Source organism: Panthera pardus, unplaced genomic scaffold, assembly GCF_024362965.1.
Source record: "Panthera pardus isolate Hobbes unplaced genomic scaffold, ASM2436296v1 HiC_scaffold_6, whole genome shotgun sequence".
In the NCBI taxonomy this organism is placed as follows: Eukaryota; Metazoa; Chordata; class Mammalia; order Carnivora; family Felidae; genus Panthera; species Panthera pardus.
This window is the reverse complement of record NW_026526991.1, coordinates 86,009,668-86,032,532: the sequence shown is the minus strand read 5'-3', so window position 1 is coordinate 86,032,532 and position 22,865 is coordinate 86,009,668. Positions and strand designations below refer to the sequence as shown.

Here is a 22,865-nt window from a genome sequence, read left to right as displayed (position 1 = left end):
AGGAATCAAAAGCTACATAAATTCAAAATTTTTACTTTAAAATCATAATTCTTTTCATCTAAAAATAGTTGTAAAAGACTGAAAAGTAGCATATTAAAATTTTAACAATGGGCAGTGATTTGAATGTTGTTCTTTATACTTTTTCAAATTTACTACCATGAGCATATATTACTTCCATAATCAGGCAAAGGACTCCAGACATTCCAGTGCATACCTTATGATGGCTTTGACTGCAAATCTGACCACTGTAGAGAGCAGGAACAGTGGGGTGACCAGGATATGAAAGAGAGACAGTGAAGCAAAGGCCTCTGCAGGTTTTAGATTGTTCCCGCTAGCATACGCGTGGGTAACAAACGTCTGTGCAAAGAAAGAAGTTCTTTAGAGAAAGTTGGAGAAAGTTTCACAAATGCTTACATTCAATTTTAGAAACCTAACATATTCTGCTACCCCAATATGTCCATTACAAATATGAAAACAATTGCTTTATCCAAATTACTCCTGAGGAAAAATAATACTTGTTATTGGTAGAGTACATAATGGTTTACATGCCATCTTAGCAAGAAATTTGTGAGAAAGGCAGAATAGATTCTATTTATAGATTAGGAAACTGACTTCTGTCAAATTACTGAGTAGGGGGAGTAACTGTGAAGTGAACCTAGGGTTCTTAACAACCAGTCAGGTTCTTTCCAAGCAATACTAAATTTTCTAAGAGCAAACTAAGATATTCCATTGCTTTAGGGTCCCTATTGTGTATCTTTACTAAAATTGCCAACATTAGTGTTTGATGCAGATGTATTTACATTTCTAAATAAAATACGAGTTCCCAGGTTTGTCCTTTTAGTCTGAAATATAATGTAATCTTCTGGTTGTTGATCTAGCATGATTCTGATGTAAGGATGTCTGGGAACCAGGTTGTGGAGATGAGAACAGTTTAGGTCTCAACTACTATTAATTTTGCTCCCCAGGGCACATTTGGCAATGTCTAGGGAGTGTTAATGGTCTCTAACTGGTAGAAGCCAGGGATGCTGCTACCCATCCTCAGGCAGAGGAAAGGCCCTAACAACACTTATCTGGGCCAAAAAGTTCATAGTGTCACAGTCGAGAAACCCTGGATTAGAACTATTATGATGGGGACTGTAAAGAGAAAACTGGCAGAGGTGAATAATATATATTACCACCCACACATTCCTGCTCATGAATCATTTCTAAACACTGACTCTGTTCCATGTTCAAAAGCAAGAGAAAGTTTCTTACAGCAAGAACAGCTGCTATGGGGATTGCTGCGTTCATGAAGACTGTGGAGAGAAATCGAATATATTAGGTTCGTTCAACTATGAAACATTTTCAGTAACTTTAATGCATCATCTATTATTACTTTAACTTCCCTTGAAGACAGAGAGGACCAAGTGCCTTTTGTCTGGAGTCCACAAACGTTTCCCGGTTGGTATTTCCTTGTTTGCAGGTGTATGAGCCCCCCCCCCCCCCACATGAGTCTTAATCAGAAAATATTTTCTATTACTGAAAAGCTGTTTTTAATAAAATGTTATAAACCGCAAAATTCAGATAAAATGCTCCTTTAGTGGTGCAAATTATTAGACTTTAACAAATGTGCATTCTTGAGGTGTTCTCTGTCCGTATTTCACATGGTCCACTAAACTAACTTAAATGTATGAAAATTAAGCTATTACACTGATAAAAAAAAGAATTTGACATCACTTCACATTCTGCCTCCAAAAGTGATATTTATTTTCACGTATAGACCTTTTGCTTAACAAAACAACTCCATATCCTGAACCCTCTGCTAGTTTAAATGTCTCTCCAGAAACATATTGCACTAATACTTGATACACATGATATGCATAACTGAAACAAAAACTCATAATTTAGTCTAAAATACTAGTATTTGGAGGTCACAATAAAATTACAAAGTCAAATTGATAATTTGTAGTTATATTTTTTATAAACCATAGAAGTTTAGGGGCTGGGGCTAAAAGATTAAGTGAATTACTAACAGAGTGAGAGCTAGAACCTAGTTTTCTTGACATGCAGGACAGAATCTACCCACAAATAAATCATCATCAGTCCTCATGATCCACTCTCATGAACTACCCTGACCACTGAACACAGAATCAGATTGTGATTTTGCAGGTCCAGATGTGGCTTGGTTATCAAATCCAAATTCTTGTATAATACTGGGAATCCAAACACTGCTCTGAGTTTTATAACAGCACAGATGATGAGCCACATTTCTGCCTCCATCTTGTTTCTCAGGCTACTGTCACCCTGTTCTCTAAGTGTATTTCTTTCTTTTCCCCTCATCATTGTTTATAATTCATTTTACAGTCCGCATCTTTGAATAAGTAATCCCCCCTTAATGAGGAAGAGCAAGAACAACTGCTATTTGATTGAAAAAAACATTTATACAGCAATCTGCACCGGGTACATGTAGCAGGTACCCTTCCTATGCCATTACAAAGATGAGAATGAGAAGCTCCAGGTCACACAGTAGGGATTCAAACCAATAAAGACTGCTTGCCACCACCTTGCTCTGCTGCTGACAAGTCACCATCATTGAGGTATGATAAAAGAGTGCTTTACATAGTTCTCATATTTAATGATTACAACTACCACACACAATAATAAGAAAGCAGCTTAGGTGCTTAGGGTGTTACTTAGGTGAGTAACATGCAAGATTCCAAACTAGGAGGTGATAGAGCTTGGATTTAAACTCAGATCTATTAAAGAGAAAAAAATTTAATACTGTCTTCTCGTCTTTTACCAATGGATTAAATCTATAAATAGCACACGACCATTTGGCAATGGAGACTGGGAAATTGATAGAATTTCTCTTCCCTTCAGATATTATCTTGACTGGCAAGAACACTGATTCACAAAAGCTGGATCTTCTGTTCTACTAGTGAGTGTCCTGTTTAACTGCTTTTCAATATTTTCAGATACCACTGATTGAGCGCTTTTATGTTTCAGGTACTGTTCTAAACACTTTATCCACTTTATCTTATTTAATTCTCCAAGATCCTCTTAATACTTCCCAGCTTCTTGATGAGAAAACTGAGGTTTTACCAAAGACTGACCAAGGCTGTAGAGCTGCCAAGTTGCTGAGGCAGTCTTTCATTTCAGGTCAGTTTGCCCTGTAAGACCCAGCAGTAACCACTTTGTTAGACAGTTGACTTCCTGCTTTCATTATCTTTGTCTTCTTACGATGCTCTACAAATACTATTTATAAAATGTTTTTAACAGTTACTGAACAGTGTCACATTCACTGCCTCATTTGATTCTCACAATATACCTGTGATAAGGATGTATTATTATTACACCATTTTAAAAAAATTTTTAATGTTTATTTTTAAGAAAGAGAGAGAGAGAGAGAGAGAGAGAGAGAGAGAGAGAGAGACAGAGTGTGAGTGGGGGTGGGGCAGAGACAGAGGGAGACACAGAATCTAAAGCAGGCTCTGAGATGTCAGCACAGAGCCCAATGTGGGGCTTGAACCCACTAATCAGTGAGATCATGACCTGAGCTGAAGTCAGACACTTAACAGACTGAGACACCCAGGCACTCCTACACCAATTTTTAGATGAGGAAACTGAGGAATGGAGGTTGGTGAGCACCAGACCATTTGCCAGGTGCTTAGTATGAGGTAATGAGTATGAAGCACTTGACCTCGTGCCTGGAATAGAATCAACAACTCAGTCAACATGTACAGCATTCATTATTTTAATCTTTACTACAGTCCTACATGGTAGGTATTATTATCATCTCACTGTCCAGATGAAAAATATTGAGGTTTGGAAGACATAACTAACTTGGTGAAAGTCATACTGCTATGAAACAGCAGAGTTGAGATATATAGCCAGTTCTATGCATCAACCATAGTTCAAGTTCCTAATCCCCAAGAATACTATATTTAACCATATCACAAAACTTGGGGGTGCCTGCGTGGGTCAGTCGGTTAAGCACCTGTCTCTTGGTTTCAGCTCAGGTCATGATCTCACAGTTCGTGAGTTTGAGCCCCATGTCAGGCTCTGGTTAACAGCATGGAATCTGCTTGGAATATTCTCTCTCTCTGCCCCCTCCCACTTGTGCTCTCTCTGTCTCTCTCAAAATAAATAAACTTAAAAAAAACTTAAAAATGGTTCAACTGGAATTTTACACCATTGACTCAAGAATTCCTGCTGCCTATAATATACACATGCTTCTGCATTTTTACTTTCATGATCTGTTGTTTTTCTCCCCTGTGATGGCCTCTTCCGTCCTCTCCTTTTGTATCTGACATTCAAAAAACAACCCAAATCTCATGTCTGGAGACAAGCAAACTGGATTAACAACCCAACTCTGCCATTTAGTAGGTACATGATGTAAGAGAAGTTCAAGTTACTTAAACTCTCTCCACCTCCATCTTTTAATATATAAAACAGAGTTAACAGTGGAATCTAAATTATTGGAATGTTGGGAGATTAAATGGGATGATATGTATAAAGCCACTTATGCCAATAATTGGCTGGCTATCTCACTGTATTTTTATTATTGTCATTATTTCTGGCTGCAGCCATCCTTATCATGAGTATTTCAGTCTATTGCAAAAAGCAATGTATTGTCAGGGTCAGCAGCTTCAAGTACTATTATATAAACAAGTGGATATCAATCATTTCATCTTCTAGCATTTTGACACCATATTAGCAGTGGTGCAGAGCTGGAAGATAAATCTCCTTCCCATTTCATTTTTAATGCATCAGGCATTAGGGTAGAATAAATGAGCTATATAAACCAAATATTTTCTCTAAATTTATTTCACAAAAGAAGTATTTGTAATGTCTAAGAACTAAGTTAGTTTAGAATTTGAGAGGAAACAATGTATAAATCTCCAAAACTTTAATTTGTTCAAGGTCTTGGGAACAATAGAGATAAGCAAAACTGACACATAAACCAAATCAAATGTTGGTGGTAGTAGTTCAGCTAAATTTGTAAGAAATGTACTAACATAAACGTAATTATTCTTGAGAGTACTCAGTGTCACTCTGGGGGAAAAAAAAACAATTTTTAAATGATTGCTTTATAAAAATTAGAGTTGAAGATAAAAATGCTCCATGTTTAAAAGTTCTTGAAAATGTATTGGAAAAGAGGGTTTTATGTGAATGTAATTTGGCTTCTTTTACTTGGAAGCATTGACATTTTTTTCCGTCGATTTTCAAAAATAGCATTCTAAGTATAATTTTCAAGAAAATATAATATCATAAGCTTCCAGAGATATAGGTAAGACAACTGCAGATAATTTTTGAGGATCTCTGGGGATAAGAAGGTCAATAATAATACAGTCAAATCAACTTAAATAAATGAATTTTTACTGGAAACCTATTCATTCCAACTGTAACTGGTGATGATTTCAATAGCAGGTACTGTACTCATCCCATCCCATTTTACAGATGAAAAAAAACCAAGAATTTTAGATGTAAAGTAATATGACAAAAACACGCATCTTATAACGAATCAAATTTAGGTCTACCTGACTCTAAGCCTATGCTAACTCTGTTCTTTAATTTAAATTTAAATAGACTCATGTGGCTAGTGGCTACTGAACAGCACACATGTGGAAAATAAATGGGCTTCCTCTGATGAGTAGAATGTCTCAGTGATCACCACCTAAGCTGAATAGACCACATGTTTTTTGGTGGTCCTTCTCGCCATGGCAACTTACTGGAGAGTGACGTATAAAGTGCAAAGGTTTTGAGACTGGATAGTTCTTTCATTCTTGTTTCTTCTACACTTTTACAAAAGATGTGCTCCCAGGCATACAACTTTAGAAGTTTGATGCCTTTCAATATTTCGTTTGTTTTCTTCAGTCTCTCAGTAGAATAATCCTATAAAACAAAGAAATAGAAAACAATGCACGCTGCATCCAAGTGACTCAAACAGGCAGGACCATATATATAACAGACAGGGATGGACCAGATCTTGATTTCTGCCTGGCTCTGCCACTGATTATGGCTTTGAGATCCCCGGGAGAAGGGGTCAAATCCTCTGTGCTTCCACCTCCAGGTGTAAAATGAAGAGTTGAATGAAATGGCTTCCAATTTCTTTCCACCTAAAACCTCTCACGCTCCTGTTACTTTGAGTTAAATAAAAGCAGTTTCTTAAGTCTCACGTGATTTCCTTGAATAATGTCTGCAGATAGTAATTATAAACATTTATGGAAATGATACAGAGACTTCCAATGCTTCCTTCTAACATCAAACTTGTTTTATTTTCTTTTCAGCACTATCACTCATACTTAGAAGAAGAGAAAACAATGAATGTAAGAAAAGTTAGTTTGCTTCTTATTTGGGAATGTCAGGGTTGTGTATGCTCACACTGTGTGTGTTCACATTGTGTCTTCATAATACACTTTGTGAAACCAAGGGTATTCCCTTTAACTTTGAGAGATTTCCACATACTTCTTCATAAGCTCTTGTTTAAGGCCAAAATTAGATTTACTGATTACTAACAGTTTGGGTTAAGTGTAAAGAGATTTTTAGCAGTTACAAGAGCCACAATTTACTCAACCATTGCAATTTCCACCACCACCAAATACTAGAATTTCTAGTAAGGTACATTATGACCTATGAACTTTCAAAAGGAGCAGTGCAAGTGGCCAAAAGGCAGATAGGAGGGAGCAAAAGTAGCAAATGGCTTGGTTTTTATTCACCTTCTGGTCTCTACAGGGTCTTAGATGCCTATCACATGATTGTTACATGAGTAAATGAGTACAGTATGACCAGCTAAATGAAAGACGGATGTTTGAGGAGAGTCCTGTCTTCACTTTGTGCTCCTCTTCCTCACCTCTCTGTATTCATGTCCTAAAGTAAAGACGGGTAGATGGCTCAGACGGAAATAATGAGTAACGTCACCAGAAGCAGCAGAAAAACAGTGATGAAAACCACCTGCATGACATGCAACTTGCTTGTCACAGTAGAAACCAACTTGGGCAACAATTCCATCAGTGGCAGCATCCCTATATTTTACGCCTGATTTACAGGCAGCCTTGCTCATATTTAATCAAACTTTACTTCTGAACATGCTGTCAACAATTTTATTATTTACAAATATTTCTTTAAAAGAAGCCAATTCTTGCTCAAATGAAATGATTTCATGGAAAACTGAAGCCAGAAGGGGTCAATAATTGGGCTTTTTCTTGCTTGCCAAGTTGACCATGAGCATACTCGGCCAGAGCAGCTGCCTGAAATACTTTAGTGTAACTCTGTAGATCATCACGTGGTTTGCTTCAATTCTAGGGATATTTCACTTCAGAAGCAATAAACCTGATGCTTTATTTATTCTTTGATCCAATTCTCCCATGTCAATAATTAACATGCAGGGGGTTCAAAATGGATGTAGATACATTCTCTAGACCAATGATCTAGAAGAAGTTCAAAGCCTCATGGCACAAAACCATCAGGAATTGTGATTCTGGCATTTTGAGTTTAAGATCATCAAGTCATACATTTCAAATCCACTTTTAAAAAGTGCACTTGCGGGGCACCGGGGTGGCTCAGCTGGGTAAGTGTCTGACTTTGGCTCAGTTCATGATCTCATGGTTCGTGGGTTTGAGCCCTGCCCCTGACTTTGCACTGACGGTACGGAGCTTGCTTCAGATTCTGTCTTCCTGTCTCTCTATTCCCCTCCCCCACTCGTGCTCTCCCTCTCTCTCTCTCTCTCTCAAATAAATATAAACATTTAAAAGAAAAGTGTTTTAAACATAAATACTTAAAATAAAAATGTAATACACATTTGCTGCCTAAGAATTGAAATGAAACATAATAATTTCCAAATTATTCTGAGTGGCATGTATTAATTTCCTATTATTTTGAAAATGAGACAGCTTACTAGATTTTCCTAGTAAAGTTTCCAAAAGATGTTAACTTACAAGAGTGCTCTTCTGAGCCTCTGCCAATTTTGTTGCGATGAAGTACTGAATGGGTGCCAGAAGCACAATGACAGCTGCCCCAACCAATGCGCTTGATCCAAGTAAATTATAGAGCAGAATCACTCCCATTATGATCTAGAAAGGAAAACATATGGAAAAGGGAAAATGAACAGGGGCATGGCCACTGCAGCATGAAAGGCAATACATTTTGGTGAAAGCATAGGATTTCTTAATTCTTAATTAATTAACTAATACATCTACGTGGAAGTCAACTCAACTATAACAGCTAGGTTTTACTATGATTTATTTGGGGAAAGCTAAGGAGTCAGAATTTGTTGTTAGGATGATGTTCTGTGCAACCGGTGTCAAACCAATTTGCTGCATGAAGCTACAGACTGGTCCTGTGATGCTTCCGACCTTTGAAGGCAGTCTTCACATTTTTAAAAGGACATGAAATGTTTCTTGAAAATGTTACCACCCACCGTAACTTTGATATTCCACGTTTTCATGGAATTGTACCAACTTTTCCAGGTGAGAAGGATGGAAAGCTGGAGGTGACATCATAATGTGAGTACTGGATGGTTGTTTGCAGACTAAAGGAATAATCTGAACTCCTCACATCCTCAATGATCCCAGAAGTCACTTGATGACATGAAACCTAGGCTCAATTAAAACTGTGGAGAAGCTAAAGGTGGCACCCCATCATACCTCACTTCCCTTTTAAAATTTATTTCCCTTGGGCGCCTGGGTGGCTCAGTTGCGTAAGCGACAGACTCTTGGTTTCAGCTAAGGTCATGATCTCAGGGTTTCGTGGGTTTGAGCCCCACATTGGGCTCTGAGCTGGCAGTGCAGAGTCTGCTTGGGATTCTCTCTCTCCTTCTCTCCCTGCCCCTCCCCTGCATGCACTGTCTCTGTCTCTCTCAAAATAAATAAGTAAACTTTAAAAAAATTAAAAAAAAAATATTTCCGAAAAGCCAGGGCTGACCCACGTAAGCCAACCCTCTCAGGTTTGTTACTTTCTTCTTCTTCTTCCTTTAAAATTTAGGATTTGACCCTGCAATCTTCTCTCCTTGCTTTTCCCCCACAATAGCTCAGATTATCATGGCTAAAAATGTCAACTAATGAACTATATTCATGCAGTTAAAGCATTTAACTTTTGAGTGTATGCCAATGGTAACAGCTTAATAGTGGCCGTTTGGAGGCAAGCGCACATATTTACTGCCCAACCAATTAGGCTTTTTATGAATTCCAATCAAAATGAAAGTTTCCTTAACGTCACTCATGATGCAATCATTCAGAGGCAGCCTTTAAATTGTACCACGTAGGAGGCTACTTACTTGACTTGTATATAAGTACATTTTGATAAAATGAGACTGAGCAGATTTTATATCCTACTTTGTGTCAAGCACTGCACACTTTTGATTTGATACACACTTTTGTTTGACTTGGATTTCCATTTAGAACTAAAAAGGTGGGGCGCTTGTGTGGCTCAGTCACTTTAGTGGCCAACTCTTGATTTCGGTTCAGGTCATGATCTCAGGGTTCATGGGTTTGAGCCCCACGTGGGGCTCTGTGCTCACAGTGCAGAGCCTGTTTTGGATCCTCTGTCTCCCTCTCCCTGCCCCTCCCCTGCTCATGCTTGTTCTCTCTCAAAAATAAATAAGCATTTACAAAAAACAATTTTTTAAAGATAAAACTAAAAAGGCAAACAATACATTTAAAAACTAGCATATCTTCTTTATTATTGAATGCATTTTAATAAACACGGTACACAGGGACATAAGTGACAGACTGGATCAAATAAGATCTACAGTTGGGGCACCTGGGTGGCTCAGTCGGTTAAGCATCTGATTCTTGATTTTGGCCCAGGTCATGATCTCATGGTTTGTGATTTTTAGCCCTGCATTGAACTCGGCACTGACAACACAGAGCCTGCTTTGGATTCTCTCTCTCTCCCTCTCTCTCTGCCCCTCCCCTGCTCTCTCTCTTTCAAAATAAATAAACTTAAAAAAATAAGACCTACAGTTTAAGCTCCATCTACAGGATGCAAAACTCAAGGTAAACATATTCACCATCACACAGAGGAAAGAGCTAAAAACATATCTTTTGCTATTTTGACCCAATTAGGGGGAAAATGCATCTTTCCTAAAATACTATTTTCCATTAAAAAAAATAGCTAAATAGCCCTCCAGCTTGTTAGTGTTCCTACCACCTTAGAAAATTTGGCATTGTATAATACATCAGCTATTGAAACAATGGGATGGATTACAACTGTTTTACTTTAGAAATGCTATAAGAGAGTCTGTCAAAATAAAAGGGGTCAAGACTTGGCTCCATGACTTGCATGGATTTGGTCAACAATGATAACAACTAACAATTACTAAATGTCCATGAAGTACTAGGCACTGTGCTAAATGTGCTACACATACTAACTTATTTAGTCTTGATGATGCCAACAATTCTACAAGGCAGATACAGTTATCATTCCAATTTTAAAGCTAAGGAAACTAATATTTTGAGGATTTAAACACTTGTGCAAACAGGGTAGAGCAGACATTTGAACCTAAGCAGGAGAATTTCAAACCCCACTTTCTTAACCTGTCAGAGCATTTCTGAGTCTCAGTTTTCTTCTCTACAAAAAGGGTATAGGGGGCACCTGGTTGACAGTCGGTTAAACATCTGACTTTTTAATAATTTTTTTAATGTTTATTTTTGAGAGAGACACAGAGTGTGAGTGGGGGAGGGGCAGAGAGAGAGAGAGAGAGAGAGACAGAGACAGAGAGAGAGAGAGAGAGAGAGAGTCCAAAGGAGGCTCCAGGCTCTGAGCTGTCAGCACAGAGCCCTATGTGGGACTCAAACTCATGAACGGCGAGATAATGACCTGAGCTGGAGCTGGACACTTAACCAACCGAGCCACCCAGGCGCCCCTAAACATTTGACTCTTGATTTCAACTCAGGTCATGATCTCACGGTCGTGAGATAAGGCCCATGTCAGGTGCCATGTGGGTGTGGAACCTGCTTAAGATTCTCTCTCTTCCTCTCCCCTCTCTCTCTCTCTCTCCAAAAAAAAAGCATAATAACATTAGCAAGTTCAAAAAGTTACCTTTTACTGATCTAAATATTTCATACTCCTTTTGTTTTGTTTCCTCTGCAAATGAGAATATTACTTATATTGATTTACCTGAACAGGCATTGCCCATAGATTGGGACACAGGAACAAGAACCACATGAGCTGATTGGTTTCAATGGCAACCAAGTTATTGATCTGTCCCAGGGTCATCTCACCCATGGATAAATTAGATGTAGACAGCCTAAGAATTTTATTGTATATCATGGCCTGCAAAAAAAGAGTGTATTTGAAGCTCTAAACTTAATCAACATTATGTTTATTTACTTCCATTGAAAATATTACATTTAAAAAAAATTTTTGGAAAAAAAAATCCCTGTAATGACATCTTCTTCAGTCAACCACTATTTTCATTTTAGAATTGTTACTTTCAGTCTTTAGCTAAACACAAACCTAACTGGCCATATGATCAAAACATATATTTGACTTTAAACATATTGAAACAGAGATCATCAAATGAAAGATTTCAAAAGCTTTCTTAATATATTACTACAAAACTTTTTAAAATTCAGTGGGTCTACTAATTAGTTCTGTTTTTTTTTATCAAGTAGCTCGTAGAAGTGTTGAAGTTGTAGTGTCAAAGTCAAACAGAAAGAGAAACAAAACTGAGACCCCCTACCCTTCCTGTCATTGAATGGCATATGGCATTTTCAAGAAACAAAGATCATTCAAAGCTTGTACATACCAGCAGAGCTCCACGGAGGTTAATGCCAGTCTCTATGGTTACATAGTAGGAAGCCTGCAAAAATGTCCTTTGCAGAATAAGGGCCAAGAAAAGAAGAACTGCTAGTACATAAGCATTTTCAAGAAATTCCTTTGATGAAAGGGTTTCTGAAATCTTGTCCCAAAAGAAAAAGACATAAATTAGAACTGGTCTTTTCATATACCAGGTGTACAGATCACATTTATCAAACGATACATAATTCTTAAATATAAAAACTCAATGTCTTTATAATGCAGCAGTGGAATGAGCCAAGGTAATTTTGGTTTTTCTTCATCATGTCCACAGATACAAATTCAAACTAGTTCAATGCATAAAATCCAAAATTGATCATTAAGATTGCTGGAAATGCCTGATTGCAGTAAAAAGGTAAATTTTGATTTAAAAATGTACGTACATTTTCGGAAAAGATATATTCCGTCTTGAGAAGTAGTAATTGAAGATCAAAGTCAATTTAGACTGTAATTTATTTGACTTAGTCTAATATTCACATAATTTATATTAACAAGATAAATGATAAATGTAATTTGGCTATTGATTTCACCATGTTGACACTTCCAATGACAAAACACAATTTATAAAATTGTTTCAGTAGGAATATGACTGAAGTCATCATAAGGATATACAAAACTGATTGCTTTTTGTTTGGAACCATACTATGTGGTAACTTGGTTAGAAGTGAGAGAAAGGTAACACTCAAATAAGGACATCATGTCAGTTTGGGCAATACTGTTGTGGGTTAGATCCATTAAATTCTACTTCTGGTCCCTTCCTTTTCTTTCATGGGGATACATACAAATGTGTAAGTTCTTCCTTCTCAGAAAAATGTGTGATTAATATGTGTAAGGGAGAGGGATGATAGAAAAATTCTATGTGGAACTTATGGAATGCAATGAGGCTAGTAGAGACAAAACATCACAAAAGTGCATTCAATGGTGAAAATATCTGGTTCATTTCAAAATAACTGAACACTACTATATGCAAGCAAATGGGCTACACATTGTGAACACAGATATGAACAGTTCACAGTCATTCTGTTTAAAGAGCTTACCACCCAGAGAGATAAGCGTATCCATAAATAACATGCTTCCTTATAAATAGCATTTACAGCAAGTGCCAAGGTGAAATCAACAATGTGTTGGAGAGTATGAACGAGAGTCAAATTCCAACCAGAACAATCAGAAAAGCTTCACTGAAGAGATGGCATTTAATGTAGGCTTTGAAAAATGCATGAAATTTTAATAGGTGAAGAAAAAAGGACAGGAAATCAGATTGAGAGAATAGAAAAGGAAAACTGATTCATCTAGACTAGATTTTTCTATCTGTGAAACTAGGGAAATCAATTCTTATCTTAGAAAGAAACTAGGAAGTTCATGATGAGATTTTCTTAAGAACAGAAAATAAAAGACTATATTTACAACAACAAATATATAGTATCTTATACCATATAGCCCCCCAAATATTAGCATAATATCTAATAAAAATATCATAATGTGACTTGCCCTTATCATTGTGAATCAAGGTGATGGTGTTTATCATATAAGAAAAGAAATATGTATATAGTACAAATCGCATTGCTAACATGATCGGTCACAGGCCTCTAAAAAAATGACTCAGCCATCAATCATGTACTCATGCATGAAAATTCTTCTAAGGGTTGCTAAAAAGATCAAAGAAAATAATCAACGTGAAATTCCTGAGCATGGCTTCTGGCACACAGTAGATACTTATCAAATGCCTGTAGGCTTTGAATCTGAGAAATAATTTTGTTGAACAGATCCATTCAATGAATACATAAATACATGATTTTCTCTACAAGGAAAATTGTTTTCTTTGTTTTAAATGCATTCAATTCTCTGTAAATAAGACTGTAAGAACTGTTCATAGAACTGCATTAATAAAAAGTAACAATTACAATAAAATCTGCCAATAATATGTTCCCCTTCAAAAGCACCACAGACTTACTCCTGTTGTGTTATTTGTCCCATTCTGGGTTTCATTCACACGCTGAACTATTCCAGAAATACAGAGAGGTCCAGCAAAACCCAGTAAATCTGCAAGATAACGGAATGTGCTACTAAGCAGAATTGGTCGCCCAAATGCTCTGTACATTGCTAGCCATATAGATGGAGTCCGGTTTGGATGATCTGCTACTTTTTTCTGAAAGAAAAAAACAGATGAACCAAAGATAAAATGACTGGAGCGGCATTTAACCTCACCAACTATGGGCAATTCCTTCTGATATTTCTGATGATATGTTAAGTTTATAAGTAAAGTTTATAAGTATAAATTTATAAGTAAATGTCCCTTTAGTATAGTATGCATAACCCATATCCTTGCACTCTATGCAAACAGTAGCCACTGAGTATGGAATAGAATGAGGAGTAAAAAGGCCATTTTCAAAGACTTTGCCTTATTTTTAGTTGTCAAAGGATAACCCAAAATTCTTAAGGCCAAATTAATTTTTTAATTCTCTTTGGTTTGGAAAATGTATTTCTGTCATGACTATTACCAAATACCATTGTATGGAAAAGAAGATAGTAAAATACTAAGATCAAGATTATTGAAAGATTAGTCAAGATTTGTGGAGTTATTAGATCACAAGAGATCTACTACAAGCTAAAGATATTTTACTCCAGATATTTTACTACAAGCTAAACAAAACAGATCATCCTAACTTCAAGTTGTTTCTCTTTCAGGTATTTCCTGTCTCCATGAATAGTAGTCAGTACTTTTTAAAGTTGTGTTAGACTTGTGTTTCCTAGTTATTCAACAAAGAAATGCAAAATTGAAGAATGGCATATATGCTTAAGCCAACTCACGGCTTCACACATATGTTGTTGTTTGTTGAAAGGATTTTATGACCTTAATAATCATAATTAAGTCTTAGAGAGGAGGTAGATAAAGTTTTTTCACTGTGGCAAAGAAACCAAGTCAATGGAAGATAATTCAGTTGTGTCTCATATTCATTTCCCTGTTAGACGAACAATACAATTATTTTTAAAAGTTTATTAATACAAGACATTAACACACCAAGTTCAAGCTGATCTTTGTAATAAAGAGTACTAGGAACACTTAAAATATGTTTAGGCTATACTCTTAATCTTTACTTTAGCAGAGAAGTTTAAAAAATATTATGCAATACTTTTCCCAGAGGTGAAACCAAAGAGATGACTCAAGTTCATTTGTAGTAACCATTTCCTGCAATATTAATTTCATAACACACATTTTTGACACAAAACAGAGGTCATTTTCATCATTTACCATAAATGCTTTGTTGTCTTGATTTAGAACAGACAAAACTCACACCGATTCACCATACCCTACTCCTTTCCAATGTTGTTGTGAATACCAATAATTTCAATTATGATAATATTTATAGATGACTGCAATATAAAATACATCTACCACCATGTATGGTGTACATGACTGTATAGAATGATTATAAGACAAACTGAAAATATCCAAAAACTCTATTTAAGGTGTTTAAAGTAATTATAAAGGCTCAAAGAAAGTACCAGAAGAGACCAGTTTTGACAAACATATAGGAATGGTAGACAACTTTATTTAATTCAGTTTCACAAGTTTGGAATACAGACTCCAAAATATAGTCAATAATTAATTTAAGGACTTTGGTTTCTTAAATGTGGTTATTAATGATATGATCTATTTTACTGTTATATAACAAAATTATTGACAAGATACTTGGAAAAGCTTCATAACAACAATTCCATGAATTATTACCATTATATGGGAATAACGATCATATATACATGACCATTAAGCTTAATTCTAACTTTCCAGTTGGTTTCAGAAAAAAGACAGTGTTCCCTCCATCCCTCCTCAGGTATGAACTGGGCAACTACCACAATATAACTTTATTTCATTGGCCCTTCTGGTATATTCTCATTGGCCCAATTCACATGACTCAAAACTACTGGGAAAGACAGATGAAGAAAATCTGCTCTTCCTTAACCATAGATATTTAAGCTTAGTGACTTTATATTTAATAGATCTATTTTCTACAATTATGGGCATGAAAAACAGATACTAAATTACCTTTTGTTCTTCATATGCATCTTTCAGGCAAACATAATTTGTTACTGCCCTCATTGCTATTGGCAATTTTCCAATTGCCTTCAGATCAATAGGCTTTTTATGAGCAGATATGATAAGCGTGTTCATCCACCAGTATGTTGCTTTTGACAATAAATTCACAAACGGTTGAAGAAATCTCACACCCAGATCTTGGAGGTCTTCAGGAGGCTTTACTTTCTGAGGATTCATGAAGAATACATATCTCTGTGGCAAGAAAAATTCCACAGAATGATAATTAACCCAATTCTTTTCCCACATATTAAAATAAAATTTTAACCTTTTCTACATTTTCATTTCAACAGGCAAAAATGTTTATTTTACTAAACATTTTCATTCCTTTGGAAATATTCTTTGAAATACTTTCCTTTCACTGTGACTAGATTAATTAGTTAAATACCAGAATTTCACATTTAATCCCGCTTGGAGACAATTCTAAAATTATAGATTATCCTTTTAAAATATAGTTATTGCTAAGAATCAGTCTTTCATGATATACTGTGATAGGGTCAATTAAATAAAGATTTTTACATTACTTAGATTTTTTTAAATGTGTTGACACCATTATTGAGTCACTCTTTGATAATTCATCGTTTGGCTGATGTTCACTAACTATACTCCACTATTCCTTGCAGCTTCTATCTTGACATTCAGAGCAAACTCAAAGTGCTCTGGTAGAAATGAATATTAAAAAATTATTCACAACTATGTCACACAACATAACAGCATTATGTGATGCAATCTACAACAGGTTTGTAATAACAGACCAGGCATGACTCTTGGCTATGCGACTTTGGATATAGCTAGAGTTATCACTGTAGAAGTTTCTTCATCAGTGGAATCAGTAAACATATTATCTTCTTTTCATTTTGAAATTTCTAGGAATACAATAGTTTGCTTAATATAGGTGTGCTTGGGACACATCATGGATGATGTAATTTTCTGATGCAAACAGTTTCATCTATAATATGAACTGAGATTAATGTTTGGCACACAATCATTCAATCAATATTTACAAATGAATAAATAGATGCTAGGGTTCTGGAATACCAATGGTCTGAAACTTAGTGATTAGTTCAACTTTTATACACATAGATGATACACATTTGTTTGTCTTCTTAAATACAAATGATTTCTGGCTGACTGTAATCTCTAATATTCAAGTCTTGAATTCTGGTAATTAAACAAAAATGATTAGATACTTACTCTGACCCGAATTACATTGATCTCCACAGCCATCAGGAGTCCATTCAAGATGACCATCATGCCAGTGATGCAGAAACGCAAGTCTGATACTCCCCAACCAGACTGCCAGTACTTGACTAATTTTATGGTTTTTGTAATAAAGGCCATTACCCAATACAGAAATAGGGCTGGAAAAATAAAAAGGAAAAGGAAAAAGATGCATTTTTTCCCTGATTTTAAAAAACTTCATTGAAATTTCAATATAAATATCATGCTCTTTAAGAACAAATATAATTTTAAATATTCTATTTCCACATAATTTTATTTTTTAAGAAAACAACATATATGGAGTTTTGAACTAAAGGTGTGGTGATGACTTTAAAATGCTAGTGCTTCTGGACGCCTGGGTGGCTCAGTCAGTCCAACTTCAGCTCAGGTCATGATCTCAAGGTTGGTGAGTTTGAGTCCCACATCGGGCTCTGTGCTGATGGTGTGGGGTCTGCTTGGGATTCTGTCTCCCTCTTTCTCTTCCCCTCCCCTTCTCCCTCCCTCTCTCTCTCAAAATAAGTAAATAAAACTTTTTTAAAAATGCTAGTGCTTCCACTCTGATTATATGTAATAGATGGACAGATGGAAAGAGACATGTAAATAGGAATAACCTACACTCCGGAACTTATGTGTAATTCTGTAGACTTTAAAATTGCTTTGATCTCCTGGTCTTGTTTTTTGTGTTTTTTTCTTATGAAGCCTCAATTATATTATATGAAGAATTCACAAGTTGTTATCTGTGTAACCTATCCAATAGGTAATCTAATGGTATTATGCTGGAATTATTATGGAATGCATATAGCTTTATAATGGGGTTTCTGCTCTCCAGATAGCATTCAAGTAGTAACTCATCTCACCCAAATGGTTTAAAATACCACAGGCCTCCACAAAGAGAAGAACAATGATCCTACAGAACAAACTCGACCTTAAGTAGTGGGATGAGAAACGTAGGCATCTATACCATCTCATACCCACAGCTGGCCTTTTATAGCAAATATGAGATGGGCACAGAGACTTTCCTAGAAATAAAAGGTTCAGTATACTTCACACTTTAAATAAAGGTCAGTACAAATAAATATGGGATGAGAAAGAAGAAATCCAAAACACATATGAGACGATCCACTGTACAGCACTTATCAGAATTATTAAAGTTTAAAGGTGGTCACAACTTCCTTAGAAAAAGAATTGAACACTGGCATATAAGCTCATCATCTATCTTGTTTTAGCATAAAATGAAAAGTGCCAGAATAGATTTAGAAAGAAAAAAAAAGACTACATGCTAACTAAAGATATTCGTCTTAAATATAAAGAAACAGATAGTAAGTAGATGGAAAAAGACATACAATGAAAACAGTAAACATGAGAAATCTGAGTGGCTATATTAATATCAGATAAAGTAGACTTAAAGACCAAGAGTATTATCATAAAAAATACTAACCTAAAGGGATACATGCACCCCAATGTTTATAGCAGCATTAGCTACAATAACCAAATTATGGAAACAGCCCAAATTTCCACTAGTGGATGAACGGATAAAGAAAATGTGGTATATATATTCAATGGAATGTTACTTAGCCACAAAAAAGAATGAAATTTTGTCATTTGCAACAACATAGATGGAGCTAGAGAGTACTAATCTATGTGATATAGCTCAGTCAGAGAAAGACAAATACCATATGATTTCACTCATATGTAGAATTTAAGAAACAAAACAAACAAGCAAAGGGAAAAAGAAAGAGAGAGAGAGGCAAACCAAGGAACAGACTCTTAACTACAGAGAGCAAACTAATAGTTACTAGAAGGGAAGCGGACAGGGGAAGGGGTTAAATAGGTGATGGGTATTAAGGAGGGCACTTGTGATGAGCACCGGGTGTTGTATGTAAGTGTTAAATTACTAAATTGTACACCTGATATTAATATTACACTGTATATTAACTAACTGGAATTCAAATAAACACTTGAAAAAAAGACAAAGTGTATTACCAGAAATTTTGAAAACTTTTAATAATGACAAAGGGTCAGTCGATTTTTCAGAGAGACACAACAATAAAAAAATACACATATGCCTAATAAAGATTTAGAAGATCTGGTAGCTATCAACCACTTTGAACTGTTTGATATTTATAAAGCTATATAATACTTAGTATTATAAAAATACACCCAAACACCTGCAGCATATACATTCTTGTTAAGTGCATGGTCCTGGCATAGGCTACATACTTAGAAAACAAGAAAAAATAAACTTAAAATGACAGAAATCATATAACATATGTTCTCTGATCACAATAAAAATAAATTAAAAATCAAGGACAATAAGCATATTGATTTTCTATTGCTGCTAAGCAAATTATGACAGGTTTAGTTAGCAGCTTATACCAACACACAATTATTTTCTCACAGTTTCCATGGGTCAAGAGCCTGGGCATGGGTCAAGTGGGTTCTCTGCTTCAGGGTCTCACCAGACTGCAATCCAGGCCTTGACTAAGGCTGGAGTCTTTCAACAGAAGCTCAACTAATTTGATGTCTTCATCTTTGCCATACTCTATTGGCTAGAAGCAAGTCACAGGTCCCACTCACACTCAAAGGTAGAGAATTATACAGGGTATGAACACCAAGGACAGAGGTTATGAAGGTAAACTTCAAGTCTTTCCACACAATAGGATATCTATAAGTCTCCAGATATTTGGAAGTTAAACAACATAGTTGTAATTGACCACATGTTAAAGAAGAAATCGCTAGGGAAATTAGTATTATAGCTAAATTATAATAAAAATACTACATATTAAAAATTTAAGGATTGCAGCTAAAACAACACTTAAAGGAAAATTTATGGCTTTAAATATTTATTTTAGAAAAAAAAGATCCAAAATCAATGATCTAAGCTTCCATCTTAATAACTAGGGAAAGAAGAAGAATGAACAAAATAAAAGGATGAAAATGATAGAGATAAGAGTAGAAAGCAATGAAATAGAAAAAAAAATAATTGAGAAAATTAACAAACCCAACCAAGCCAAGAAGGTTGATTTTTTTTTAAAGATCAAGAAAATTGCTAATTCAGCTAATTCCCCAGCTAGACTGATTAAGAAAAAAAGGAAATCATAAATTGCCAGTATTAGGAATGAAAGAAGAATTATCTCTACATATCCTGTATACTTAAAAAGGATAATCAGCGAATATCTTGAACAACTTCATGACAAATAAAAAACTTAGATGAAAGGGAAAATTTCTTGAAACCTGTAACTTACCGAAACTGACATGAGAAGAAATACTCTGAAAAGTCTATGTCTAATAGAACAGTAAGTTTATAATTTAAAATCCTCATTTAGATGACTAGGCAGGCAAGAAGGACATATGCCCATAATAGAGAGTGTGTACTCTGAATAAAAGAATCAAGATTAAAAAGAAAAAAGAGAGAAAAGGATTTCTAAACCCTGGAAAGACTGAATCTAGCAGAATGCAATTTACTGTGCATAAATGCAAAGCTTTATGTTTAAATTAAATATTGTATGTGTGTTAATAAATAAATACATAAATAAATAAATAATAAAAATAAATAAAATCCTCACTTAGTTAAAACTCCAGGCCCAGGGGCACTTGGGTGGTTCAGTTCATTGAGCGACCGACTGTGGTTCAGGTCATGACCTCATGACCTCATGGTTTGTGAGTTAGAGCCCTGAATCTCGAATCTCCTTGCTGTCAGCCTATCAGTGCAGAGCCCTCTTCAGATCCTCTGTCCCCCTCTCTCTGCCTCTGCCCCGCTTGCACTCTCTCAAAAATAAACAAACATTAAAAAAAAAATCTCCAGGCCCAAATGATTTCACTGATGAATTATTTTGAACATTTAAGGAAGAAATAAAATTAATCATACAAAATGTCTTTCAGAAAATAGAAAAATAGAAAAAACTTTCCAATTCATTTTCAGAAGCCAGTATAACCCAGCATATGAAAACCTGACAGACATTACAAGAAAATAACAGACCAATATGCATCACAACATGGATCTAAAAAAACTTAGCAAACAAAATCTAGCAATATATAGCATGGATAATATATCATGACCATGTGTAACACAGCCCAGGAATTCATAGTTACTTTATCATTTGAAAATTCAAGTAATTAATTTAGTACATTAACAGAAATATAATTGTCCCAATGGATGCAGAATAAAATCTTTAATAGAATTCAACATCTATTCATGATTTAAAAACACAAAAACAAAAACAACTCTGAGAAAGCTCTGAATAGAAGAAAACTTACTCACCTGATAAAGGTCATCTACGAAAAGCCTATAAATAACTTTATAATTAATTATGAAATGTTGATGCTGTTTCCCCTAAAATTGGACACCAGACAAAGATTTCACTCTCCCCATGTCTATTTTGCATTTTACTGGAGGTCCTAGCTAGTACAATACGGTGAAAAAAGCATAAAGTTTGAAAAGAAATAAGTATAACTGTATTATCAGATGATATGTTTGTATATATAGAAAATCCTAGGAAAACTATAAAGCAATATTTAGAAGAAATAAGAGATTTTCCAAGGTTTCAAAACATAAGGTCAATATACAAAATCAACTGTATTTCATAAACATGACAAACAACTGGGAAATGAAATTTAAAATACAAGTCTATTTATAATAGCAATGGGAAAACAAAAAAAGCTAATGATAAATTTAGTAAGACATGGAAGACCTCTACCCTGAAAAATAGAAAACATTGCTAAGAGAAAAAAAAGAAGACTTAAATAAATGAAGAACTGGTTGTGAAATTCAATATTGTTAAAATGTCAATTCTCCTTCAAACTGTTGTAAACATTCAGTGCAATCCCTATCATAATCCTGCTGAAATTTTTTGGGGAGAGAGTAGAAATTGACAACCTGATTCTAACCATATATGACAATACAACAGAACTGGAATATCCAAGGCAATCTTGGGAGAAAAGCAAAGACAACAAGTTGTATGGTATACTATATGATTTCAAGACCTCCAAAGCAATAGTAATCAAAACAGAATAGTAATCTTATAAAACTCACAAATACATCAAAGGAACAAACTATAGAAGCAAGAAACAGATCATACTTAAATAGTAATTTGATTCAATATTTTACAAAGGTCCCAAAGCAATATAATGAGAAACGGAAAGTCTACCTCACAAATTATGCTGGAATACATGGATATCCGCTCGGGGAAAAAAAAAAAAAAGCCTTGGCACCAACCTTACACCACAATTAATTTTAAATGGATCATAGTCCTAAAAATAAAAACTAAAACTATAAAGCTTCTTTTAAAAAAACACACACACAAGAGAATGAGGGAAACATATTTAGAGCAGAGGCAAAAATTTCTTAGGACCCAGAAAGCAATAATTAGATGTGAAAAAATGATAAATTATGCTACATCAAAATTAAAATCTGCTCACCAAAAGACCCAGTTAAGTAAATGAATGTGCATGCCACAGACTGGGAGCAAAATATTCTCAAAACATAGATCCAATGACATACTAGTATCTAGTATGTACAAAGTACTCCTGCAACTCAATGAAAAATGTGCAAAATATATCAAAGAGACACTTTACAAAAATCACAAATGACTAATAAACTTATCAAAAAGTGCTCAACATCATTAGCCATCAGGGAAATGCAAACTAAAACCACAATGAATTATCGGTACATACCCACCAGCATGGCTAAATTAGAAAAATTAAATCATCAAATGTTGGTGAGCATGTGGAAAAACTGGAACTCCTACACATTATTAGTGAGTATATAAATTAA

The 22,865-nt window shown here is 35.2% G+C and overlaps 1 protein-coding gene across 7 annotated transcripts in view; it reads right to left on the bottom strand.

The window, feature by feature from the left end:
* ABCC9 (ATP binding cassette subfamily C member 9) overlaps nt 1–22,865 on the bottom strand; it is a 129,456-nt gene that overhangs the window by 89,231 nt on the left and 17,360 nt on the right. For all 7 annotated transcript variants that reach the window (XM_019452193.2, XM_019452192.2, XM_019452196.2 and 4 more), the window contains 9 exons: nt 17,066–17,232; nt 15,824–16,066; nt 13,730–13,924; nt 11,729–11,881; nt 11,098–11,253; nt 7,917–8,051; nt 5,712–5,874; nt 1,255–1,295; nt 215–357 (listed from right to left, as the gene is read on the bottom strand). In XM_019452193.2, the coding sequence (XP_019307738.1) occupies nt 215–357; nt 1,255–1,295; nt 5,712–5,874; nt 7,917–8,051; nt 11,098–11,253; nt 11,729–11,881; nt 13,730–13,924; nt 15,824–16,066; nt 17,066–17,232 (1,396 nt within the window). The remainder of the gene's footprint in view (nt 1–214; nt 358–1,254; nt 1,296–5,711; nt 5,875–7,916; nt 8,052–11,097; nt 11,254–11,728; nt 11,882–13,729; nt 13,925–15,823; nt 16,067–17,065; nt 17,233–22,865) is intronic.